This window comes from Natator depressus, chromosome 20 (genome assembly GCF_965152275.1).
Source record: "Natator depressus isolate rNatDep1 chromosome 20, rNatDep2.hap1, whole genome shotgun sequence".
NCBI lineage: Eukaryota > Metazoa > Chordata > Testudines > Cheloniidae > Natator > Natator depressus.
In genome coordinates, this window is record NC_134253.1 from 25,697,750 (window position 1) to 25,721,358 (window position 23,609).

At 56.4% G+C, this 23,609-nt stretch overlaps 1 protein-coding gene across 2 annotated transcripts; it reads right to left on the reverse strand.

The window, feature by feature from the left end:
* Positions 1 to 22,838, reverse strand: LDLR (low density lipoprotein receptor). Of its 2 annotated transcripts, none has more exons than XM_074935668.1 (18): positions 22,668 to 22,838; positions 14,059 to 14,178; positions 13,566 to 13,688; positions 12,367 to 12,741; positions 11,490 to 11,612; positions 10,191 to 10,313; positions 9,737 to 9,856; positions 8,943 to 9,068; positions 8,192 to 8,363; positions 7,361 to 7,588; positions 6,991 to 7,109; positions 6,107 to 6,246; positions 5,161 to 5,302; positions 4,856 to 5,008; positions 4,389 to 4,565; positions 3,759 to 3,836; positions 3,012 to 3,169; positions 1 to 2,144 (listed from the first exon to the last, which is right to left on the reverse strand). In XM_074935668.1, the coding sequence occupies exons 1-18, from the start codon at positions 22,738 to 22,740 to the stop codon at positions 2,109 to 2,111; spliced, it is 2,586 nt and encodes an 861-aa protein (XP_074791769.1). In that variant the 5' UTR covers positions 22,741 to 22,838; the 3' UTR covers positions 1 to 2,108. The 2 variants fall into 2 exon arrangements, with proteins under 2 accessions (XP_074791769.1, XP_074791768.1); XM_074935667.1 differs by having other exon boundaries at positions 2 to 2,144; positions 14,059 to 14,181.
* Positions 22,839 to 23,609: the final 771 nt, after the last annotated feature.

The following is a 23,609-nucleotide window of genomic DNA, read 5'->3' on the forward strand; positions in this document are numbered from 1 at the left end:
ATTTTTTTTAAATCTGTGACACTTATTGACTGTAGACGACACTTTTCCCCAGTAGGCACCAGGTGTGACGGAGACCGGTCAGTAGTGCAAACATCCCTTTATTCACTGAAAAATTGGCTGGCAGGTGGAGACACCCCCCCACCCCCACAAACAAAATAGAAAGAGGGGGGGGATGAAGGAAGAAATTAACTCAGCAACCATGAAATCGAGAAAATAAATAAATCATATTTTACATACAGGAAATGGCTCCAGCCAAACATTTACAAACACACACAAAAGGCCAGTGTGTGTGGCCATAGATACTATGTATAAGCTGTACACAGACATTATTTACACCCTTCAAAATAAGAAAAGTTGAATTGGTCACAGCTTCAGGCAGAAAGGGGCGAGTTCTTTGCGTTGGTCTGTAGCCGTGTTCCCTGGCCCGAGGGAAAGGGTGGCTAAGCCAAGGCGGGAAGAGTTGCCCTTTTGTTATCTTTAACCGTTAGATCCCGGAACATTACACTGGCTTCCCCCCACCTCGATCATTCAAACTCACATCTATGCAGAATTCCCCCCCTGCAGACAGGCTGAATAGGGAAGGTACCAAAACAGATCAGAAAGGCAACATTTAAGCCCTGATCCTGCACATTTGTGAGCAAAGTCGCTCCAATGCAAGATATACGCACATGGGGAATGCCAGTAACTCAAGTAGCTGTCGAGCACGGGTAGAGAAAAGCTCCATCGTTCATGAAAGCTTAGAAGATTTTTCATTCTGGGGATTTTTGGCAGGGTGCAGAATCGAGCGGACTCGCAAGTCCTGCGCAGGGTTTTCTTTTTGTTTTTTTTTTTTGTTTTTTGTTTTTTTTTAAAAAAGGGCCGTTCCAGGGGTGGGGCTGTAAAAAGCATTCCAACAAAGCAGGAGGGAAGGAGGGAGGGAGGAATTGGGGGGGCGGGGGAAGGCAGCCCGGCTTAGTTGTTATCAAGACTCAAAGTGCTAAGGCATGTGGCAACTGTAAACAGTAATAAAAATTCAGAGCCCGCTATCATGGCTTACATTCCCTACTGCCCTGGCCAGCACAAGCCGCTCCTCTTTGCCCTCCCAGCCCGGTGCGCAGAGGACGTACAGTACTAAGCGTCGGCACAGCGCCAACGCAACGAGACCTCTTTGAGCCCGACTTGGATTTCTTCCTTGCGCCCCCCCCGTGCTCTGCCAGCCCTGCAGCGCAAGAGGGAGGGAGGGAAAAAAATGAAAGACTGTGCAAAAAAAAAAAAAAAGTTACCAAAAATACACAACCCCCCCTGAAAAGAACCCCAAAAAGTGCAAGGCGGGTGGGGGAGAAGTTACAACATTTGAACCCGGCGACGGGAATCGGCGAAGGGCGACCGCACCGACCGGCCCATCTCCGAAGAACCGTCCTGTTCACACGCCAGTGTCGCTGACCGAGAGAAGCACGTGGGTCGTGCCATATTTGCCTGGGGGGGGGCGTGTCTGAAGACTTATCCTGCTTGGGAAAGAGACATGGGAGATGTATATGTGTCGGGGTGGGGGGCGGGATTCCAGAGCCAAGCAAACATCCATTCCCCAGAAGGGGCGCACGCAGACAGACACTGAGTGCAGATGTGATGGTAGCACCGATTTGGTTTTTAAGTCCCTGATACAGATCAGGCTCCATCCTTCCTCCCTGCCGTGAGCCCTTTCCTGAAATTGACCAGCTGTAGCCGTGGGGACTGCCAGCTTCCATCCAGAGAAGTTGTGTTTCTTTCCACAGCCCCCCGATTTCCCACGTAAGAAAAATTCCTTCCCCAGATAAAACGGAAGAAAACCAGCAGGTACGTCCCTGGGGGAAATTGACTGCATCCGATACAGAAAGTATTAAATATATAAAACATAAAAACCCCCCGAGTCAAACCACGTGCGTCTCCTCCCCCGAGAGCCAGGCGACCAGTGGGCTGGTGGAGAAGCAGTGCAGGCTCATCAAGCTGCTCAGGAAGTGATGCGGCAGTGTGGGCGGGTTGGACGGTCGTTAAAGAATCAAAAAGTCGGGGGGGGGGGGGGAGAAAGACGCGACGCGTCCCTCCCTCCCGTGAAACGAGCAGCAAAGTCTGGCAGGAGGCACATTCCAGGTTCATGCAGCATCGTCTTCCAAGCTGACGATCTGTCTCTGTCAAGGAAACACATTTCAGCCGTTACCAAAGGGGTCTCCTTGGGGCGGGGATCTAGCTAAGCCTCAGAAACCAAACGAAGCGGCTGCTTCAGACTTCAGGGTTTGTCCCTACTGGGTGAAGCTCTGACTAGCCAGGATGTATCGGCCATTGGGAAATAGGAGGCAGGAACTTCTGCTTCAAAATTGCTTGTGCTAAAGGAGAACTCCTCTTAGCTGCTGGCAGTATGGGGGCTAGGACACAGTCAAGCTACTCTGATTCCATCAGGTAGGGGGTAGTGGTACTCCCAGGATCCCGAGGAGGTGAGAAATATTATCCCAGAGAGATGAGCAGTGACTTTGCCAAGTTTTTTGGGTGGGAAAAAAAAAAAACAACCCAAAAAACTTTTGACAAAGCAGATTCAGCGACCCCGCAAATGTTTCTCAAACACAGGCGTCAATTTCACTGCGTTTTTGAAGCAGCCAGCTTCGACATGTCCCGATTGAACTGTTTGGGTTTGACGCAGCTTTTTGTCTAAGCAATTCCTTTCAGTTAAAGCTACTCCGAACCAAACCAGCGGACACAAAAACACCCGAAAACTTTTTTTTTTTTTTTTTTTTTTTTAAGTTTTCAAAGTTGCGGACGAAGCAGAGGTTTTCTGGCCCAGCTCTGCTCAGACGTTCCTGGCTGCCAGCCCTGCGTGCAGGTCATGCCTGCGGCTCTTGGAAGACTCCTAGCAGAGCACAGACTGGGGACATACTTGGACCCTGGGCTCCTTGCCACCTTCCTCTCAGCGGGGACTGCAGACCTCCCGGTTGGCGTACAGGTCAGAACTCTGTTTTGCAAGCGGATTTTGGCAGCTAGCAGAGAGGCAGGAACTGGCTTACCGATGGGTACGTGTATCCGTCCTGGCTCCGACAGATGTGAATCTCGTCCTCCGTCGTTTTCTGATAGACGGGGTTGTCGAAGTTGATGCTGTTGGTGTTCTTGAGGCGCCAGTTCTTCCACACCAGGAAAGCACCGAAGGCGATTAAGCTAATGAGCACTGGAGGGGGGGGAGAGGGGTAAGAGGAGGAGGAAACGTTATTGTAACTGCTGGAATTAAACACAAGACCTGAGAAGTTCTATTCAATCCCTGCCCCCGTGAGGCACTGGTACAGTCTGTATCAATTCACTACGGAAGATGCTGGGATGTGAAATTCCCATGGCGCACAGAGGCCCCCAACCGGTCCTGATCCGGCAAAGCATTTAAGCCGAGGTCAGAGAATCACTGATGGGAGGGAAAGATGGATCAGAGGTAATGGAGGTCTCTCTCTCTCTCTGGTACTTAGACCCCGCTGATGGGGACTATGAGTGCCTCAGAATCCAATGTGTTCATCTCCACAACAGCGCTGCTATTCCCCATTATACTGATGGGGAAACTGAGGCAGGCACCCACCCCAGGGGTCCCTAACGCATTCACGGGAGAAATTCCTTCCCAACTCCAGACTGGGGCAAGCCGCTGAACCCAATGGCCACGACCGGACGCCTTGGCAACCAAGGCAGGGAACAGCCAGGATCCAAGCCCCCGGCAATTTCGTTCGGAGAGAAGGCGGCTGCTCAGAGCAGCCAGCGTTTTAGGAACAGGAACTTACCCAGTGGCAAGACAATGGAGAGCGCAGTGGGGCCGCTGTGCTTGTCCTGGTTGGTCTCAGCAGCAACGTCGTTGCGAGCTGGAGGAAGGGGGGAGAAGCCAGTTAGCATGTGGCAGGAGCCAAGTGGCCGTTCAAGACAGGATGGGACTGGTGGAAAGGATGGCTTGTCTATCCCAGGCGCTGTACAGAAATCCCACCGTCACGGTAGCCGACAGAGCGACTGGCTGACTCTTGGCTCTTCTGCCGCTGATTGCAGCAGCCTCCTTTTACAGGTGGGGAAACTGAGGCACAGAAGCCCAGTGACCTCAGGCTGATGCCTTGGCAGGATTAGATGCCTTGGCAGGATTAGAACCCAGGAGTCCCAACTCCCATTCTCCCCTGCCGTCTAGTCATGAGAATACACTTCTCTCCCAGAACTGAAAAATAGAAGCCAGGTGTCCGGACACCCGGCTCTAACCATTAGACCATGCTGCCCTCCCCCAAGTTGGGAGCATAACCCAGAAGTCAGGACTTCCAGTCCCCTCTGCTCTAACCGCTGGACAGCATTTCTAGCTATGGTTCTGCAGACGGGAGGCTATTTGCCCCTCGGGCTTGTCGGGGGTGGGGGGAGAAATAGAAAGACGCTCTTACCCTGCTGCGACAGAGTGACCATCTCTGGCGTGGTGAGGTCGGGGCTGGCACGGGTGGCAGCCGGCGGCCTTGCTGTCTGCTTCAGCACGCTGGTCGTGGTGAGCAGCCGGGCCGGAGGCGTGGTGCTGGCGGCAGGTCTCCCAGGCGTGGTTGTGGGGGCTGCGGGGACTTCAGGATCTGGGAGGGGAATTTAACACTTAACGGAGAGGTGGGAAGAGAGGTTTCTCTGCCCATTTTACTGGCAGCCTATGGAGGTCAAGTGACTTTCCCTGTGTGATGCTGGGTGTCAACGACTGCACTGAGAATAGGACCCAGGAGTCCTGGCTCCCTACTCCTTTGCTCTAACCACCAGGGAACACTCCCGCCCCCTCCAACAGGACCAGGCCTTCTACAGAAAGCTCGGCACAGAGGCAGCGGGAAACGCCATCGAGCTGGCAGCAGAAGTGGTGACCGATTCCCCCACGTACCTTTGGTGCAGCTCCTCATGTCCGCGGCGAGGTGCAGGGCATCGGGGCAGGCACAGGTGTACTTGGGCGAGTGGTGTGTGATCTGGGGGGCCGGGAGGCACAGGTACTCGCAGCCGCCGTTCGGGAGAGGGTGGTTCTCGCACCAGTTGACGCCTGGGAGGGCACAGAGTATAGGCATGAGCACCGAAAGCAACGGGGGGGCGCTCCGGAGACAGACGGAGGGATTCTGCAGGGAGATCCCAACGTGGGGGCAGAGAGTCACGCAGCGGCACACTCCGGGTCGACCGGATGAGCGCCTTCCCTACCTGCCGGCTGCTGCAGGTTGTGATACAGGACGATATCTTCCGGGGAAAACAAGTCTTCCGCCACCAGGGTGACGTTGGCGCCAGTCAGGCGGTTGGCGCTGAAGATGGCTTCATTGAGGATATCTGTCCAGAACACTTTATCCTGAAGTGGGATTCGAGATGGAAAAAAATCAAAACGCCGCCCCCTCGTTAGCCACTGACTCCTCCCGACAGCCACCCACCGAAAACACAACAGCACGTGCCAGGGACACAAGAGCAAATACTGACAAAGAGGCAGACAAATGCCTGGCCTCTGTAACCAGAGCAAGTTGCATCACTGATCTCTGCATGGTGCAAGGTCCAGGCAGTCCCAGACCTTCCTCCTCTAAGCGGTTGACCCAACGGATGGAATCGGGGGTTGAAGAGAGGCTAGAAATTTAGTGACTCGTCAGATGAGCCGAGTCAGGAGACCGGCCCCATTCGGAACAGCCCCTATGCACAAAGCACGTCAGCCGTAAGCTCCTGGGACGGGCTTTTCCATTGTGTCTACACAGCCCCCAGCAGAACGGGGCGGTGTCAGACCAGGTTGGAGCCTGTAATGCAGCATCACCCACCAACACAAGCTACGGCAGGTGCCGGGACAGGGAGAGGCTTTTAACTCCAAGGTGAATGTTTTTCAAGAGTGACTAGCAATTACCGGGTGTCCAACTTGGGATCCCTTAAAGTGGCTGGATTTTCAGAGGGCAGGTGCTCAGTGCTCGCTGCGAGAGCGGGGGAAAAAGCCAGGCCTCTTCTGAAGTGTCAAGTCGGGCAATCACAGAGGCACCCACATCACAAGCTGCTTTTGAAAGCAGGGAGCCCCATGATGCCAGGGGCAGGTACTTTGATTTTGTCCCGGGACGTTTAAGTTTCCACCATGATTTCGCAAGGCTGATCCAAGACAGGAGAGCTTAGACCCAAGACTCACCTCAAAGATGGTGACCGCGAAAGGGTGAGCCAGTCTCTCCCGGTCCTCGAGGATGGTTTTCCTGCTGCCCCCATTGACGCCCACGCTGGAGATGGAATGCAGCTTGGAGTCTACCCAGTAGAGGCGCTGGTTTACCAGATCTGAAATAGACCCAGGTACAGTGAAGGCTCCGGGGGCTCCAGGACAGCAGAGATCTCGCAGGGAGCTGGAGCACTCAGCTAAGAGACCTTCTAGACAAGCCAGCCTCCCCATTCAGCCAAGCCACGGAGAATCCAGCCACGTGAAAGGAACATGTTACGCCCCATTCTGTGCTAACGCTCCCCAAAGCTACAGAAACAAAGAGCTTCCACAGACATCTTTGGCTTGACAAGACCCACCAGCACACCTCGTATGCGTGCCTGAAACCTCCGCGTGGCCAAGAGGTCAAAGAAACCCGATTTAAATGGGACACAACAGATGGATTCAGGAGCCTCGCTTTAGACAATTTCTGGCCTTCAGAAGATCTATATTTGGGTGCCTAAGTCAGTGGCCTGATTTTCAGAAGCTCCCAAGAAACTCACTCCCTGAGGAGCTTAGTTTTGGGCTCCCAGACTTGAAAGTCTTGGCCAATAAACCCTCCTCTGTGTGTGTTACTGACACCCCCCGCAAGCTCGTTACTCTAGTCCTGGTGGTTGTTCTTCGACCCATAGAAATATTGGGCTGAAAGGGGTCACTGCAGCACAGTGCCCAGGAGAGCGAAGCCATATTGGCCAAATTCCCTTTGGCTTCCGATCTGTTTCCCCCTGCATTCTCCTACCCAGGCTCTCCTCAAGGGAACGTTCCTTCAGTTCTGTGCTCACCCTTCTGGCGGGGAACAGTGGGACCCACAGACACCCCCCTCGTACCTAGAGTTATTCCATTCGGCCACTCGATGCCGTCTTTCACCAGAGGAAAGCTGTCCACTCCATTCAGCCCGCTCTTTGCAATCTTGGCAGAAGTCCCCCAGTCCGTCCAGTACATGAAGCTGCCAGGAGGGAGGCACAAGGAGATTAGAAACCACTGCTCACCGGGGTCAGACTAAGCTAGCACAACCTGGAGAAGAAAGCTCTGAGTCTGGGCACAGAGTTCAAGCCCATCTCTGTTTGAATTCTCCAGTCAGGGCATCAGACGTCTCATCTGTCTGCGTTGCCTAGGGAATGCTCACAGATTGGCAGGAGCTCTGATGGGCACTTCCCCTCCTCTCGTTACACACGAGACGGCTTTAAAGCCACATACCCGTGGCTGGGGTCCACCACGATGGCTCGTGGCTTGGAGCCGGGCTCTTCAATCAGGGTCTTCCTCTTGGCACCTTCCCGGTCGGCCACAGAGACGGTGCCCAGCGCCGAGTCCGTCCAGTAGATGTTCCCGTGGACCCAGTCGACGGCGATGCCGTCGGGGGCTTGGAGGCCGGTGCTGATCACAGTGGTGTGGTGGGTGGAGTTGTCAGCCTGGTCTATCTGGGTGCTGCCGGGGAGAAGAGAGACGGGTTAGAGCCTGGGGCTTGGACCAAGGCACACTGGAGGAGTGGTACCAAGCGCATCCTCGCAGCAGGGCTGCAGGCAAGCAGAGACAACGGGCCAGTCAGGGCAGTGCCAATGAATGCCATGGAACCGCGACGGTTTCTGCCAGCGGAGGATCAAGGGCAAACTCTGGCACTGGTGAGAAGACACCAGACCAACAGTCCTGGAGACAGACATCCTCTAGGCACAGGACAAGGACAGCCTAGGGATCAGCAAGGCCAGCTTCCCCCCCAGCCCCTGCCCCAGCCTGCATCACCCCTCCCAGCCTAGGGATCAGCAGGGCCAGCTTCCCCCAGCCCGCATCACCCCTCCCAGCCGAGGTAGGAGACCTCACGGGAGTCTCTGCTGGGGCTACCATGAAGGGGCTTGTGGTTTCACTACGTGGACCCCCCTCCATTTGGGAAACGGGATTAGCTTCTTTGCTGGAGGGTCTATCAGCTGGGGGCGGCCTTCACACCCTGCTGGGTGGGGCTACCCCTGCTCAGCGCGGGTCTGGGCCGCGCCCATCGCTAGCAAAGCCAGGCTGCCCCAGCGGAGCCGGCTGTACCTGTAGATTTTCTTCTGAGACAGGTCAGTCCAGTAGATTTTGCGCTCAGCGATTTCCAAGTCCAAGGCCACCACGTGCTTGAGGTGGGAGAGGAGGTTGCCGTAGTCGCTGCGATCCAGCGTCATGCGCCTCACTTCGTTACGGTTGGTGAAGAAGAGGTACGCGATGGTGCCTGGCAGGGACAGGAAGGAAGAGAGGGGCCATGAGACAGGGCCGTTAGCTTAGACCCGGGCAAGATGCGCCCGGTCCCCTTCGCGAGTGGGAAGAGGGAACAGCCCGGCAGAGCTGGAAGTTCACAGCGATAGACACAGTCCAACACCAAGACTCCTGCTGTCGCCATGGCGACAACCATGGCCACAGCTACCATCCCACAGGGCGGTTTCCGCCTGACACCGCCAGGCGCTGGGAAATAGCCCGTCGGTTTCTCATTAACCACTTGCAAGAGTTTCCTTAAGCAAACATCCTGCTCTCAGATTCCCGGTGAGTCACCTGACCCTAAGGTTGGGAAGCGCCGCTGGGGAATGGTCCTAAAAGCAGGGACTGCTGAGAGACAGACCTGGGACGGGCAAGAGGCAGACCTGAACCAGCCTGGCTGCACGGAGGGACTAGGAACCAGATGCTGCATTGCACAGTGAAGCGAACCCCAGTTTTCCCAAGAATACTGCAGTATTTTTTTAGCCCCGCCTGGCCAAAAGATACAGGCGTGTAGATCAAAAGAGGTGTCCCCAAGAACCAGGAGTTGCGGACTTACCGATGGCTTTGCAGGTTTTGGTAGTGAGGTCAAGCTGGTATCCTTCGTTACATTCACACTTGTAACTTCCCTCCAGGTTCACACAGGTCTGGCTACACGTATCGGGGTTCAGACACTCGTCAATATCTGCAAACCCCAAGAGGAAGCAGTTAAAAACCCCTTGAAATGTAAGAGACAGGATGTCCCAGCAGAGATTTTAAATAGGGAAAAGTTTTTTCTTTTTTAATTCCCGGGAGGCTGAGAGCCGCACGCGTTTGTTGTGTCACAATCCCAGAGGAGATACTAAAAAGGGTCTTGCCAAGGTAGAGCGGGGAATGGGCTTCAGAAAGGGAGCTACATTTACCTCCATTATAAAAACCGGGTCGCCCCAATTTCAGGGCTAGGGATGGTGGCCAGAGCCGGAGGTCGCCTTACTCATCAGCGGGGCCCTGTGGAAAGTAAGCTGTGCTAGACGGAGCAAAGCCCCCTGCACAGCAAGGCGGGACTGGCAGCCACACGTCTGGTGACAGTAAACGGACCTGCCTTTGCGCTGAATATGGCCCAGTCAGGATGGAGTAGGACCTCCACGGGCCTCACTCGTCAGATGGCGCTTGCAGGCCGCGGTGCCGTCAGGAGCGGTCTCCGAGCGTGCTGCTTAAAAGCGGCCGTTACCCCTCAAAGCCACAGAAACGTCCCCCACGGCCAGCGAGAGGCAGTTAAAAATACTGCTCCAGACTCATCACCGCACCTGGCAGCGGATTTTAAAGCCAAATGCAGCAGTTGGCGGGAGGTTGACGGCGGGGTGGAGAACCTACCTTCACATTTCTTCTGGCCAACCAGCTGGTAGCCCTCTGGACACAGGCACTCGTACCCAAGCTTGAGATCTTTGCAGATGTGGGAGCAGCCGCCTTTGTTGGCCAGGCACTCGTTTGTATCTGGAAGGAAACCGACTGGGGCATGAGTGGATGATGGTGAGCAAAGCTTTTCACCTAAGCTGCCCACCCCTCCAAGGCCATCGACACACAGCACGGGTCCCGAGCAGAGGCGTCTGTAAGCACGACACTGACTGCCCCCTTCCTCAAACCCATCAGAGAGTCTGTAGGATCCAGCAATGGCGAGAGAACCAATTGCAAGAAACTTGGGATCCCAGCTAAACGGAGCCATCTGTTCTCCCCTGAATGGACGGTGCCCTGCTCTGGCCAGCTGTGTGTCTTCGAGCAATGATGCTGCAAGGCAGCATGCCCAACGCACAACAGAACAAACTCTTACCACACTCCTTGATGGGCTCGTCGGACCAGTCCCTGCAATCCCTCTGCCTGTTGCACACTTTGTCCAGAGTGATGCACTCCCCAGAGCGGCACTTAAACTGGTCAGGCCCTTCGCAGGTAGTCACTGGAAGGAAGGAAGGGTCTCTTGAGTTTCCTGCCGGGCTTCTCTTGTAAGACAGACAAGCCCTGGATGGCTGCTCTGCCCCACTCAGCAAGAGCTGGAGAGGTCTGCCAACTGAGCACCTCACCTCCAGCAGTGCAGAGAAAGGCCAGGATGGGGGGTTCAGTCTTCCCCCTCCTCCAGCTAAGAGCTCAGCACAGCAGCCAATTCCACATGGAAGTCTCTCAGTTTTGCTAAATCCATCGTTGTCCTGGACCTGGCTGGGTACTTTGGGAAGTGCTGGGTTCGGACTGTCCTGACATTTTATTGACTGCTTGGGAAAGGTTTTATTTGCCCTCCGAGTCTTGCTTTTAAATGGATAAGTAAAATAAATCCTGAACCCCATGGTGCCACTTCGGCACAGGAAACGAGCGAGAAAGCGCATCGCTCTTCCTAGCGGAGGATCCTCTTCCTGCCATTGAGGGTAAAGCTCCTCTACACCAGGCTGGCAGTGGAGGGGCCTGAAAACTGTCCCAGGTTTTATGCTGCTGGGGGAATGGACTGAGAATGGGAACCGTTAACTAACACCAGGAACATTAACAATGTTACTAGCAGGCAGGCTGCTGCATTTCTGCCTCAGAGAATGAGATCAGTTTACTCAGGCAGGCTGCTACATTTGTATCTCTAGCCGCCTCCCGCATAATAAAAAGCCTGACCCTTCCACGCCAGCCAGCTGCAGTAGCAAGGGAGAGGGACAGAGTCTGTCTCATTGGCACGTGTGTACACCCAGCCCTGCGCCCCCTCTCCCCCCGACAGTGATCAATCACCCAGGCACGCCCGCCCAGCGCCCCTCCCTCTCGGAGGCTGCTCCGGGCATGCTGGAACAGATGCGCTGCCTGGAAAGAGGGGCGTGTCCCCCAGCAGATTTTTTTTGTGGGGGGGTACAGAAAAATGGAGGCCACATGAATTGTGCGCCCCTGCAGAAGCCCCCAGGAGTACCAGCCATCCTAGGACGTAGGCACGACTTGTGACTGCAGAATCCTTGTTCAGCTAGAGATTCTGGCCCGAATGGGAACCATTGGTCTTAGGACAGCTTGGAGAGCATTGGTGACCCGGCTCAAGCCCACAGGAGGCGGCCCTGGGCTTGTCGAATGCCGGGTCACGGGGGTCTCTCGGGCGCGCCCACCCTGCAGCACTCACCGTTCTCGCAGCCGATCTCGTCACTCAGGTCTTTGCAGTCATACTCCTTGTCGCACTGCCGGCTGCCGTGCACGCAGGCCCCGTCACCGCACTGAAACTCGTCCGGGCGGCACGTGGGCTTCGCTGAGGGGACGGAGAGGAAGGCAGAGACTTGAGGACCCAGCTGCAGAAGCAACCGGTGCAGTGTTTCCCGCTGCCCGGGGAAAGCCAACTCGGGTCTCTACCCCGCTTGCTCTGGAGGGATTTTATTTAAATCCGACCCCAAAAAGCACACGGCGTCTCTGGGCTGGAGCCGGCCCCGGTGAACGCGCCAGCTGAACGAGGGGGAGTCACAGCGGTCGCTTGCCAGGCAGCAGGCGGGCAACGTGACTATCATATCAGCCACTCCCAATTCATCCCTGAGCAGGGTCAGCCCAGGAGACGGCCAGGCCAGGACGGGGTCACTAGCCTCGGTTTGCCAGAAGCTGGGAGTGGCCAACAGGGGATGGATCACACGATAATTGCCCTGTTCGGTTCATTCCCTCTGCAGCACCTGGCACTGGCTGCTGTCAGAAGACAGGACACTGGGCTGGATGGACCATTGCTCTGACCCAGTACGGCCGGTCTTATGTTAAGGCCAGGTTTCCCCGCCCCACCTCACGCTTCAGCCAACACGGCTGAGCCCTGGGCCTGGACGGGACCCCAGATCAGTATCTGGGGCTGTTCTAGGCCTCTCCCGATGCTGATCCACTAGAGCCTGGGAGGAGACTGGGCCGGTAGGACTCATTTCCCCGACTCATTTCCCAGGAGCTACTGTGTGGCCCCCAGCCGGTCACAGGCGTCAGGCCTTCCCCGCACGGTTAGAAGTCGGCAGCTCCCTGGCCCCGCCCAGACGTACCACAGCTCTCCTCGTCTGATCGATCCCGGCAGTCAAAGCCCCCGTCGCAGCGCCACTGGGCGTGGATGCACTCCCCAGAGCCACAGTGGAACTCCAGCGGCGAGCAGGGGTTGGGGGCAGGGGCCACCCGCCCGCCGCAGTTCTGGGGCCACTCGTCGGAGCCGTCCGGGCAGTCGGGGTCATCGTCGCAGGCCCATAGCTTGGGGATGCAGACGGAGCTGTTGCACTGGAACATGTTGGGGTTGCAGGTCGGGGCGGGGCAGTCAGCCTCATCGCTCCCGTCCTCGCAGTCGTGGTCCTCGTCGCAGACAAAAGCCAAGGAGACGCACTGCCCGCTGTGGCACTGGAACTGGTCGTCCATGCAGCTCTTGGGGGCTGGTGAGAGGGGCAAGGCAGAGGATGTGATCAGCAGCCCACGCCAGGGGGCTGGAGAGAGGGGCAAGGCAGAGGATGTGATCAGCAGCCCACGCCAGGGGGCTGGAGAGAGGGGCAAGGTGGGGGGGTGATCGGCAGGCCACGCCGGGCGGGTGCGGGGGGACGACACTGGAGAGAGGGGCAAGGCGGGGGGGGCGATCGGCAGGCCACGCCGGGCGGGTGCGGGGGGACGACACTGGAGAGAGGAGCAAGGCAGGGGGGTGATCAGCGGCCCACGCCATGGGGCTAGAGAGAGAGACTTGGCCCCTGCAACAGGACTTGACGCACTTTTCGCCTTCCATGCGAGCCAGCTAGCGTGAACAGCGGCAACAGAGCCCCAGGAGCATGGGCAGCCCCCAGAGCACGTCCCCGGCGGCCCGGGAGGCTGATCCTGGAGCGAACTCAGCTCTGTCTACGCATGCAGCAGTCACACCTCCAACTGCAGCTAGGCACCAGCCCTGTTCGACGTGCAGACGTGAAGGGAGGTGCCCAAGGTCACAACAAAGCAGCTACAGAGCTGGGGTAGGACCCGGGAGCCTGTCTCCCAGTTCCCCCTGCTCTAGCCACTAGCCCCCCTCCCCTCCCAGAGCTGGGAGCAGAACCCCGCAATCGCGATTCCCCGTTTTCCCCTCGACCAAACCAGTCCCTCCAGCACCAGCACCTCCCCACATGCCTGCTCGGATGCCAGGCCCTGCTCCCTCCATTTAAAGCCAGGCATGCAGGACGTCCCGTGAGAGCCTTTGGCTCCAGGAGCCCGAACAGCCCCGGCGCCGAGCGCAACTTACGGCAATCCCGCTCGTCTGAGCCGTTCTCGCAGTCCGCCTTGGTGTCACACCTCCAGGAAGCCGGGATGCACCGGTTAACACGGCCCCCGCAGCTGAACTCCTCTGACTTGCACGTCACCAACTCTGGAGGAGACAAGGAACAGGCAATGGCCTCAGGAACTGCACTGGGTGCAGGGGACACAGGGCTGGATGAGACCTCGAGACCAGTCCCTGCTAGCACGGGCCACCCTGTCATCTCACCCTGGCCCGCCCAGACCCTCCCGCCCTCTGTCCGATGGTTCAAAGATTTCCTCTCCTTTCCAGCTGGCGTCAATCCCTGGCCAGTTTGCCCCCATTTCTTCTTGGGCCAACTTTGCCCAGCTCTTCACCCTCCCCCGGGGGTCCCCCTGCCCCGATGCAGGCCTGCCCCCTCTCAGAGCCAGCCAAGCTCCACATCTCCTCCCATGAGATCGGCCCTCGATTCCCTGCTCAGCTTCCCGGAGCGGCTACTTACTGCAGGTCTCCTGCCACTCGTCGGACTCGTCTTTGCACTCCGGGCTGCCGTCGCACACCCACTTGGAGGGGATGCACTCACCATCCTGGCACTGGAACTCGGTCTTACCGCATTTCTCCTCTGCTGCGAGGGAAACAAGAGGCCACCAGGTTAGCTGCGGAGAGGAGAGCGAGACGGGCTCCCAGGGGAGCAGCAGCAGCCCGGGACGCAGACAGTGAAGCAGAGCGCTCGGAAATGTTCTATCAGGAACCACGCTGCATTGCCGGAGAGGGACTAGACCCTATAAGCCGAGTTCATCCCTGGAAAAACTCCAGCTAAGCCCGTAGTATCCCTCATCTGCCTGTCTGCTGCAGCAGGCGAGATAACAGGCCAGATCCTCCGCTCCACAGCAACTTCGCTCCAGCGATATCCGCTGGTGTAAATCAGCATAGACCCACTGATGCCAAGGGAGCCATCCTGATTCACACCAGCTGAAGATCTGGCCCCTTAACCCATCTGAGGGCGAGAGGGGCAAACCAAGGTCTCTCAGCATTTTTGGACGCAAGCTGTTATCCCAGCTCTGATTGGAGCCCCACTATCCATGGGGATTGGGGTCCCCCACTTGACTGAATCCACATTTTAAAGATCTTCATGGTAGATCCATGGAGTGAATTTGTGGCTTCAATGGGCCCAGACTTCACCAGTGTCTTTTTACAGGCATTCTGCAAAGCACCGTGTACCCGTACGGTGCTACAGAACCCACATGGGCATTGCACGGGGCCATGAAGCAATTCCCGGTCTCCCTACACCAGCTGAGCATTAAAGAATTGCTCCTCCAGCCTTGATCCCTTTCGCCAATGCAAGCAGAAGCCTTGGGAAAAGCATCGCTGGAGAGGAAAGGAAATGAACTCTCCTTGCTCATCCACAGGAGAGAGGGAGCCGGTGTTCAACCCATGCTAAGAAATACCGTCACCCGACTAGAGACACTGTGAAAGCGACCAGAAGGAGCTGGGAGTTTTTGGTAGGAGAGCAGGGTACCTTTTCCACTACACAGTTCCCACGTCTTGGCTCACACCTACCAGTCTAAAAGGGACCCAACAGGGCCATGTTCCGTGGTGCTGCAGGGGAACGGCGGCCCGTGGAGAACACGGGGCCCCCATCAGCCCTTCATGGAACAAGTGGGGTTTAGGAGACAGAAGGTGCCTTGCCCCAGTGGGACAGAAGCCAGATTCGAGAACAGAACGGCTCAGCCCTGCCAACGCTTGCCATGTCTATTGCAAGTCTTGTGATATTTGACAGCCTTTGTGAAGGCCCAGCTTCTGGGGTCTGGTGATTTACATTCCTACCCCTTCCCCCCCCAAATCAGCTTTAATTTAAAAGAGAAGCCGCCTAGCCTCCTAGCTGCTGGGGGAATCTCAAACATGTCAGCCATACCCAAGGTCCTTCTCTGGCCCCCAGCACCAGAACAGCTGAGCACCTGACAGCCTTTAACGTCTTTAGGCTCACAAACATCCCTGGGAGGCAGGGTAGGGCCATTATCCAGATGGGAATGGAGGCCCAAAGACTGGGCCAAGGTCACACAGGGAGTCTGCCAGAGCCAGGATTTGAACCCAGAGCTCCTAGGCTAGTGCTCTAACTGCTGGGCCACCCAGTTCCTACACCAAGAGAGTCCACTTTTAAGATCTCATGATTTTATGGGGCCCAGCTCGGGATTGTCTGATGCTTGGGGTCAGCCAGAATGTTCAAAACTCAAGGGACAGTCCCACTGCAAGCCGCAGAGAATTACACTGAACTACAATGATTGGAAGAGACCAGGGCTAGCCGGGCACTAGGCTGTTCTGCCCCGGCTCCTGCACCCCGGGGGGAAGTACATGACTGTGCGCGGCCCTCGGATCCCAGCTGGCATCCGACACGCCCTGCGAAACAGACACACGCACATCTCAGGCATGAGCTGACTCACGGCACACTGGGTTTTCCTCCCACTGCGGCTTGTACTCTTACTACTGCTGCTGCTCTGCAGCACGCCACCGAGTTTCAGCTGATTCACAAGACGTCATTTCTCACACGCCCTTAAAACAGGGGAGCCGCCCCAGCTCTGTCACAGTCATCCCAGCGCACAGCGAGGAGGAGCCAGGATCACACCACCAGCAGCCCGGGCTCAGCCCAGCTATTAATCTTCCGAGATAAGCTCTCCAAAGGAGAAGTACTTTTCCTGTCTGGCTCCACCACCGCTTCAGTGTTTGCTAGCCAGAGCCTAACACAAACAAGACACCATCAGGTGATTGAGCCATGGGGACATCTTTGGCACAACACTGAAATCTATTCCCTGCCTTCACACGCACACCCATTTGCGTCACCCGAGTTTAAATACTCAGGAGGCCTGAAGTAAAAACCTTCCTCCCCTCCAGCTGAATTTTGCAGCTGTTGGTCCATTTCTAGTATGCACCTTGTTACAGGATTGCACCTGTCATGAGGGATAATGGCAGACTGGAGCCTTTCTAGAAGTCAGTCTATTATATAGCTGGCCCTGAACACAGTGCCCTTCCCAGGATCTGGAATGGTTACCAATTTGCAAATCGTGTGGCACTGAAATGGACATGAGCCGGGCATTTTTTCCAGCCTAGATGGCTTATTTCACCTGACATCAGAACAAGAGTGAACAGATAGTAAGGCACCCCAAGAGGCCAACAGTTGGCTGCTTTGTAACGTTCTTCCTGTGAAGAAAAAGACACAAGATGGCAGCTGTGGCTCCGGCAGGAAGGCATTGAAAAGTACAACCCACACACCACCTCTCCTCTCGACAGGCACCACAAGCTACCTGGGACTTTCCTTCCGTTTTTAACTGGGCTTCGCTGGATCCGACTTCCCCCTACGAAAGTTCCACTAACACACAGCTCCAAAACCCTGCATCTTTCTGTTTTTTACAGCTCCCCCAAAAGGCCTGGGCTACACCAAACAATGACGTTGGTTTAACTACGTCCGTCAGGGGTGGGGAAAATCCACACCCCGGAGTGCATAGTTACGCTGACCCAAGTCCCCATGGAGACAGCGCTAGGTCGACGGACGAATTCTTCTGTCCATCTAGCTACTGCCTCTTGGAGGTGGATCACCTGCGCTGACGGGAGCCTCTCTACTTGGCACAAGTGTTTTAAGCGTAGACAATCCTAAGATGGGGTTGTCGCTACACAGACGTCAGCTGATGCGCAGAAGGATCCAAGAAAGCAAACAGCATCTGTATCTGGGGAAGCCAGTTCCCAGCAATGTAGCAGTCTCCCTATGCAGTCCAAAGCCTTGGACATCAACCTCTAGTGCGGTCTACTTTAACCACACACAGCCAGGCCAAACGCTAGATTCTCAAGGGATCCGAGGCTGGGGCCCTGTCCTACGGCCAGAGGAAACGTCTAGCAGGAGCTGGCAGCTCTGTCTGTTACAAGGTCAGACACATCAAAGTGGCACTTGAGACATCCCTTGGTTTCACTTCACTTTAGAGTCACCGCAGCATCCCTATTCCTCCGGGCCCCGATGCTGCCTGGGAACATACACGCGCTTGCTTAGCTTTGGGGCTGCTCCCACGGCAGGGCTAAGCCCACCTTTTGGTCTTTTCAGGATCAGGGCTCGAGTGATTCCATTCGCCTGGGGAGAGCTTTTAGGGGCTCATGGCCAAGTGGCGCGTCACTTGCAGATTTCAACATTTTCTGCCCCTCGCAGGCCTTAAGTGCAAGGACCGTACAGCTCAGCCACATCAAGGTAACGCTGAGCCAACACAGACCTTTAATGTGGGAAACTAGCAGTGCCCAAGCAAGGTTAACAACAGGATTGTTGGGCACAATTTGCAACAGCACTGCTCAATTTCCAGTAAAGGCAACCTACTTCCCGTTAACCCATTAGTGCGAACCCAGCCAGAGACGGAGGCTGCTCAGAAGAATACTTCAGTCAATGCACTGCAGGAGAAAGCCACTCATTCGGCTTTGCCCAGCGAGGCCCCATCCACTACTGACTGTGGAAGAAAAGCATCCCTTACAGGGTTTTCATCTCTTTGTCAGGCTATTTGTACAGCAAGGGGTGCGGCCTGACAGCCACCACTGGTGCTGGGGATTTAGATTAGACAGAACTAAACCATTTCACACTATTTTATGGCCGCAACAACAAAAAGCTGGAAAGCACTGAGGAGACATTTCGACTGCTGAGCCCCAGGAGAGGACAGTCAGACGACAAGACTCTCCAAACTGATTTTCTCAACCCAGCCTTGGGGCATCCGGCATCCCATCAGACCATGGTAAACTGCCCCGGGAGTGGGTGGTTTGCAGATAGTATTTTTGGGTTTAAATGGAAGAGACCCTGCCATCTTGGCCAGAACAGACGCCCATCTAAGAAACGCTTTGAAATTTACATTAAAAAGTTTAAGCAACTAAAAAACACCACTTCCTTTTCAAATCGACATCCTCAATTATCTTCCCTAAAAATCAAATTAAAAATTAATTTGTTTCTAGGACCAGTAGAGAAAAATAGACATGTTGCCACTAGGCAATAGTTCCTTCTGCTCTCCACTCTCTCTGTGCAGACAGCAGGTGTGTGAGGCAGGACAATAAGCCAGGCAAAGTTTAAATACTTTTCACTGCAGACACTTAGAACTGTGACGTTCTATTTGCTCCAGTTGGAGATTTAGTGCTGGATTTTTTGGGGGGAGCTCAAGTCACCCTTTCACGCGACAGACGATTTCTAACCCACTTCCACGGCAGGTTCCACTTTGCCACAGACTGTTCGTAAGTCCTGCAAGTGCTGGTTATAGAAGCCTGTAGCTACTCTTTCCATTTCAGCTTTCTCAGGTCACAAGTTCAGGATAAAACATCACTCCAGCCCCTGCCTAGTTTGTAAGAATGCCTGGAATACAGTTAAATTCCTCAAATCACTGGCAAAGCCAATCGCAAAGCCCCTTTGCCTGGCGTGGGCGTCTGGAGCATCACCTCCCTGTAGCAACGACATCATGCCCTTGACAGCGCCTGGAAGGATGAATGAGTAATGCACTCGCTCCAGAGCCTGTACTCAGCCAGAAAGCCATGTGCATTCATTAGTGGCATTTTGCTGTAGGGCGCCCTGGAGCACGAGCAATTGAAACCCAGCGTGTCTCCATTCAGCCTTCAGAAGGAGCTGAGAAGCAAGGGAACAGATCCAGAGGGCCTGGAATCACACTCCGGAAGACCAAGGGCACTAGGCAATTAGCGCAGATGGCAGGAGTCCATGGGGGGGGAGGAATCAGTGTAGATCAGGAACAGCTCATAAGGCCAAAGCAAAGTAATGACAAAGTAACAGAGTAATTACTCTACAGACTTAGGACCAGATTTACAAAGGCACCTGAGTTGGGTTGACAGTCAATGGGAGTTAGGCACCTAGAGGAATTTACAAAAGAACCTATCAGCATCTCCAGGTGCCTAAATACCATCATCAATTTGGCCCTTACTCTAACTTTATGTCCGCACAGTTTGGCTCACGGGTGCCTGGAGAAGCAGCCCCAATGTGACATGCAGCCTGTTGTGGAAACTCTCTCTCTCTGTGACACAGGCAGGGAAATCTCGAATGAGCCAGATTTGTACGATGAGCAACGAGTTTCCTTTCCTGCTGAATAAAACACCCTACATTCAATACAGCTCACTGTGCTCGACTGAAAGGAAACACTGATTTCTCAAGACCCCACAGCGCCCTGGTGAAGTCAGAGGGAAGGGAAGGTTTGTAGGGAAGGGACTCTGCCTCTTGCTCTAGTTAAATGAATGCGACAGAAACATCTGCAACTAGTAAAGATCCAGGTGCTCCCCTACAGTAGCTTTAATTCCGGTACACTCCCAATTTACAGCAATGCTGGCTATCTAGACCCAGCGTTTGCACCCAAGGGGGGTGGGGAAGGGGGGAGCCCAAGGCTGTGGATTCAGCTAACTAGGATTTTTGGCTACAGAGGTAACTGGGAGAGCACAGCAATGCTCCAGTGACCTCTGTGGTTGCTGAACATACAGGTAGATATTTGCCTACAGAGGCATATAACAACTCTCTGCTTTCTTGGACAGAGCACAAGTGCACATTCCCTGGCTGCAGAGAGCAGCGCCTAGGTAAAAACACCCCAAGAGTTCACCCCTGCATGGGGATTTTGAACAGGGGGAATGAGATCCTGAACCAAAACCGTATGTAGCTTCAAAGACACCCTACTAAACACTGAGCTGATCAGTTAGTCTTTTGTATCAACTCACGCAGTGTCTCTCTTCTTTTGAATACTAGCATGTTTTTAAAAAATTAGGGGGTTCCCCCCCCCAAAAAAAAAGACTGCAGTCAGCCACCACTCAGGGGAAGCAAGGAAATGCCCACCTGACACTCAAAGCAACAGGCATCTGGGTGCAGACAAAGCCCTTCCGAACAGGTTTACGTTCCTGCACGCTGAGGTGCAAAACGCTGCCAAGTCCGAATGGTTTAGCCCCTTGCACTAGTGTAAGTGACGACACAAGACGCAGAGCGACGCAGGATCCTCGCTCGTGAAGCGCTGAGCGCTGTGGGGATGGGACGGAAACGTGCCAGTGTACCAGGAACAGGCCTGGAGGGTTCACCTTGGTCACAGCCCTTGGCATGTCAAAGCAGGTCCCCTCTGATACACGCCTCAGGCTGCCTGACAAGGGGCTTTGGACGCAGGGCCATGGCCTTGGGGCCACGGCCCTGAAGCTTGTTTATGGATTTTTAGACTCAGCGACTAAGGACAGGGCCGGGCTGCAGCTCCCCGGGGTCCTGCCGCAGTCAGGGCGACCGTTCATCCCCTGAGTCGGGCTTGGCCACAGACATGAGTTTCGGGATCAGCCACATCCCCAAGTCAGCAAAGGAGCCAACGCCCCAGGTCCCGCTCCCTCTGGCTGGTGCACAACGCTGGCCATGGGTGGGGGGCGCTGGAGACACCTGCACCAGGGGCTCTTGGGGGGACGGTCCTGGGTTTATGGGGGGAAGGGGATTTGCGGGGGGGTACACACGGGGGGGGGGGGCTCAGTACACACTAGGGGGCTCATGGTAAATAGGGGCCTGCGTTGTGCAGGGGCTTGGACTAGATGATCATAATGGTCCCTTCTGACCTTAATATCTATGACTCTATGTGGGGAGGGGGGCTGATGCAGACACTGAAGGGGGCCATATGGGGGGGTCACTGAGAGAGACCCTGGGGGGGCTCAGGGGTCATGTTGGGAGGGGGGCTGACGCAGACACTGAAGGGGGCCATATGGGGGGGGTCACTGAGAGAGACCCGGGGGGGGGGCTCAGGGGTCATGACGCAGACACTGAAGGGGGCCATATGGGGGGGGTGTCACTGAGAGAGACCCTGGGGGGAGGCTCAGGGGTCATGATGGGAGGGGGGCTGACACAGACACTGAAGGGGGCCATATGGGAGGGGTCACTGAGAGAGACCCGGGGGGGGCTCAGGGGTCATGTGGGAAGAGGGGTTGATCCAGGAGGCTCACATGGGAGGGGGTCATGAGAGACAGGGGGACTCCTAGGCTAGGCTCCGCCCACATCAGCTCTCATTGGGCAGGGGGCGGGGCCTCCCCGGTGGCCAGTTGCCGCCACAGCCAATGGGCGAGGGGAGAGCCCAGCGCGCGCAGGCTGGGGCGGAAAGGGGGGGGAGGAAGAGGAGCGGGGCCCCGCCCCCTTTTCCTTCCCGCCCATCCGGGTGGCCCCGCCCACCCACGGTGCCAGACCCTCCCCCCCAAGTTCTCCAGTCCCCCCCTCACCCGGACAGTGCCCCTCCCGCTGTGTGAAACCCGTTACCCCCCCAACACCAGACCCTCCCATTCGCCACAGAGCCCCACCAGGGACCCTCCACCGTACACCCCCCCAGAGCAGCCACCAGGCCCCCCACCTTGCACGCCCCCACTTTGGGCTCCTAACGCCCCTTGACGGCACTTTGGGCTCAGGGGCGCCTCAAGACCAAATCCGTCCCCCTTTCAATCCCCTGATCACGGGGGGGGACTGAACCCTCCTTCTACAGAGACCGCCCCCCCCAGCACGGTCTAGGGTTTGATTCGGCGCTGGGGTGTCAATCCGGAGTAACTCCGGTCTAGCCACGCCGGGGGGAGCAGCGTGTGTCAAGGGGGTGAGAAGGCAGCAACGGGTGGAGACAGACGGGCCCTGGAGGTTTCCAGCTGGGTTAAGGGGTGGCTAGGAAAGGGGGGGGGTGAATCCAGCTGCACCCCCCCACTCACACACACAGAGGGGCTGACCCCCCCCCCAGGCTTCCCAGCCCCTCCCCAGGCAGGGGGGTGCATGAGAAACACACCAGCGAGGAAGCGGCTTGACAGTAACCCCCCCCCCATCGGAGGCAATGGGGGGGGCAGGAAAGCGCCTCACCCTGAGAAACGTGGGGTCTCCCCCACCTCTGGCTGCAGCGATGCTGGGGAGGCAGCGAGGGGACTCCGGGCAGTCACTAGCCCCTGCCCCAGCCAGGGGGGCCCCCCCAAGCCCCAACATCACACTCTAGTCACCCCCTTTTCCCTCCCAGCCCGCCCTGGGGGCAACAAGCGCCCCCCCCCCAGCCTAGCCAAGCGCCCCCCCCCCAGCCTAGCCAAGCGCCCCACGTGCTTCCCAGCGCCCGGACGGAGCGCGCCGGCCCCTACCTGCGCTCGCAGCCAGGGCGAGCAGCGCCAGCGCCAGCCCCAGCCGGGCGGCTGCGACCCCTGCCTGCCCCATGCCGGCTTCCCCCGGGGGCGCCTCTCGCTGCAGCGGCCGCGCTTTAATCCGGAGCCGGGAGCCCGCTCTGCTGGCCAGCGCCCGTGGGGCTGGAGTCAGCGCATTTCAACGGGCTGCGGCGGGGAGGGGTTTAAAGTGGGGTGATTTTCAAACCTCACCGGCGGGGGCGGAGCTGGGAACGGATGATGTGACATGGGCGGCTTAACCCCCCCCCCCCCCGCCGCCCCAGGTCCTGGCCTTAGGGCGGGTGCTGAGCGCCTCGCCGGCCACCAGAGACAAGGGGGGGACCCTGTTACCCCCCGGCTGGGTCGTTTGCCAACCGAAGCAATGGTAATGGCCCGTCCCGGTCTCCCCCCAAGCCGGTCCCCGCTAGCGGCGCCCCTGCTACGAATGGAGGAGTTAATTTTTAATGACTCCTGCCAGCAAAGTGCTTTGGTTGCCCCCGGTGCTGCAGGAGTGCAAGGTAGCGATAGGCCTGATTCCCCAGTAAAGGGGCTGGCACAAGCCAGCCTGGCTACTCAATAAAAGAGCCTCGAGCAATTAAGAAGGTCACACTAGGTAATCCCAGCCCAGCCCCACCCAGTAAGACCGGGTGAGGGGCCAGTGCGGGAACCCTTCTGCTCAAATACATTTGTTAGTCTCTAAGGTGCCACAAGTCCTCCTGTTCTTTTTGCGAATACAGACTAACACGGCTGCTCCTCTGAAACCAATGGGGCTGCATTCCCTACACTGCTCAGATAAATGTGTTCGTCTCTAAAGTGCCACAAGGACTCCTCAAAAAGAACAGGAGGACTTGTGGCACCTTAGAGACTAACCAATTTATTTGAGCAGAAGCTTTCGTGGGCTACAGCTCAAGTCCTGTTCTTATT

What these genes read in the sequence shown, in the direction of transcription:
- LDLR (XM_074935667.1), bottom strand. Translation starts at nt 22,740, where the DNA reads ATGGGGCAGGCAGGGGTCGCAGCCGCCCGGCTGGGGCTGGCGCTGGCG. An exon ending in CAACCTGCAGCAGCCGGCAG is followed by an intron (nt 5,009 to 5,160) that starts GTAGGGAAGGCG and finishes GTGCCCTCCCAG; the next exon opens with GCGTCAACTGGTGCGAGAAC. An exon ending in GGTCACTCTGTCGCAGCAGG is followed by an intron (nt 3,837 to 4,388) that starts GTAAGAGCGTCT and finishes CCCTTCCTCCAG; the next exon opens with CTCGCAACGACGTTGCTGCT.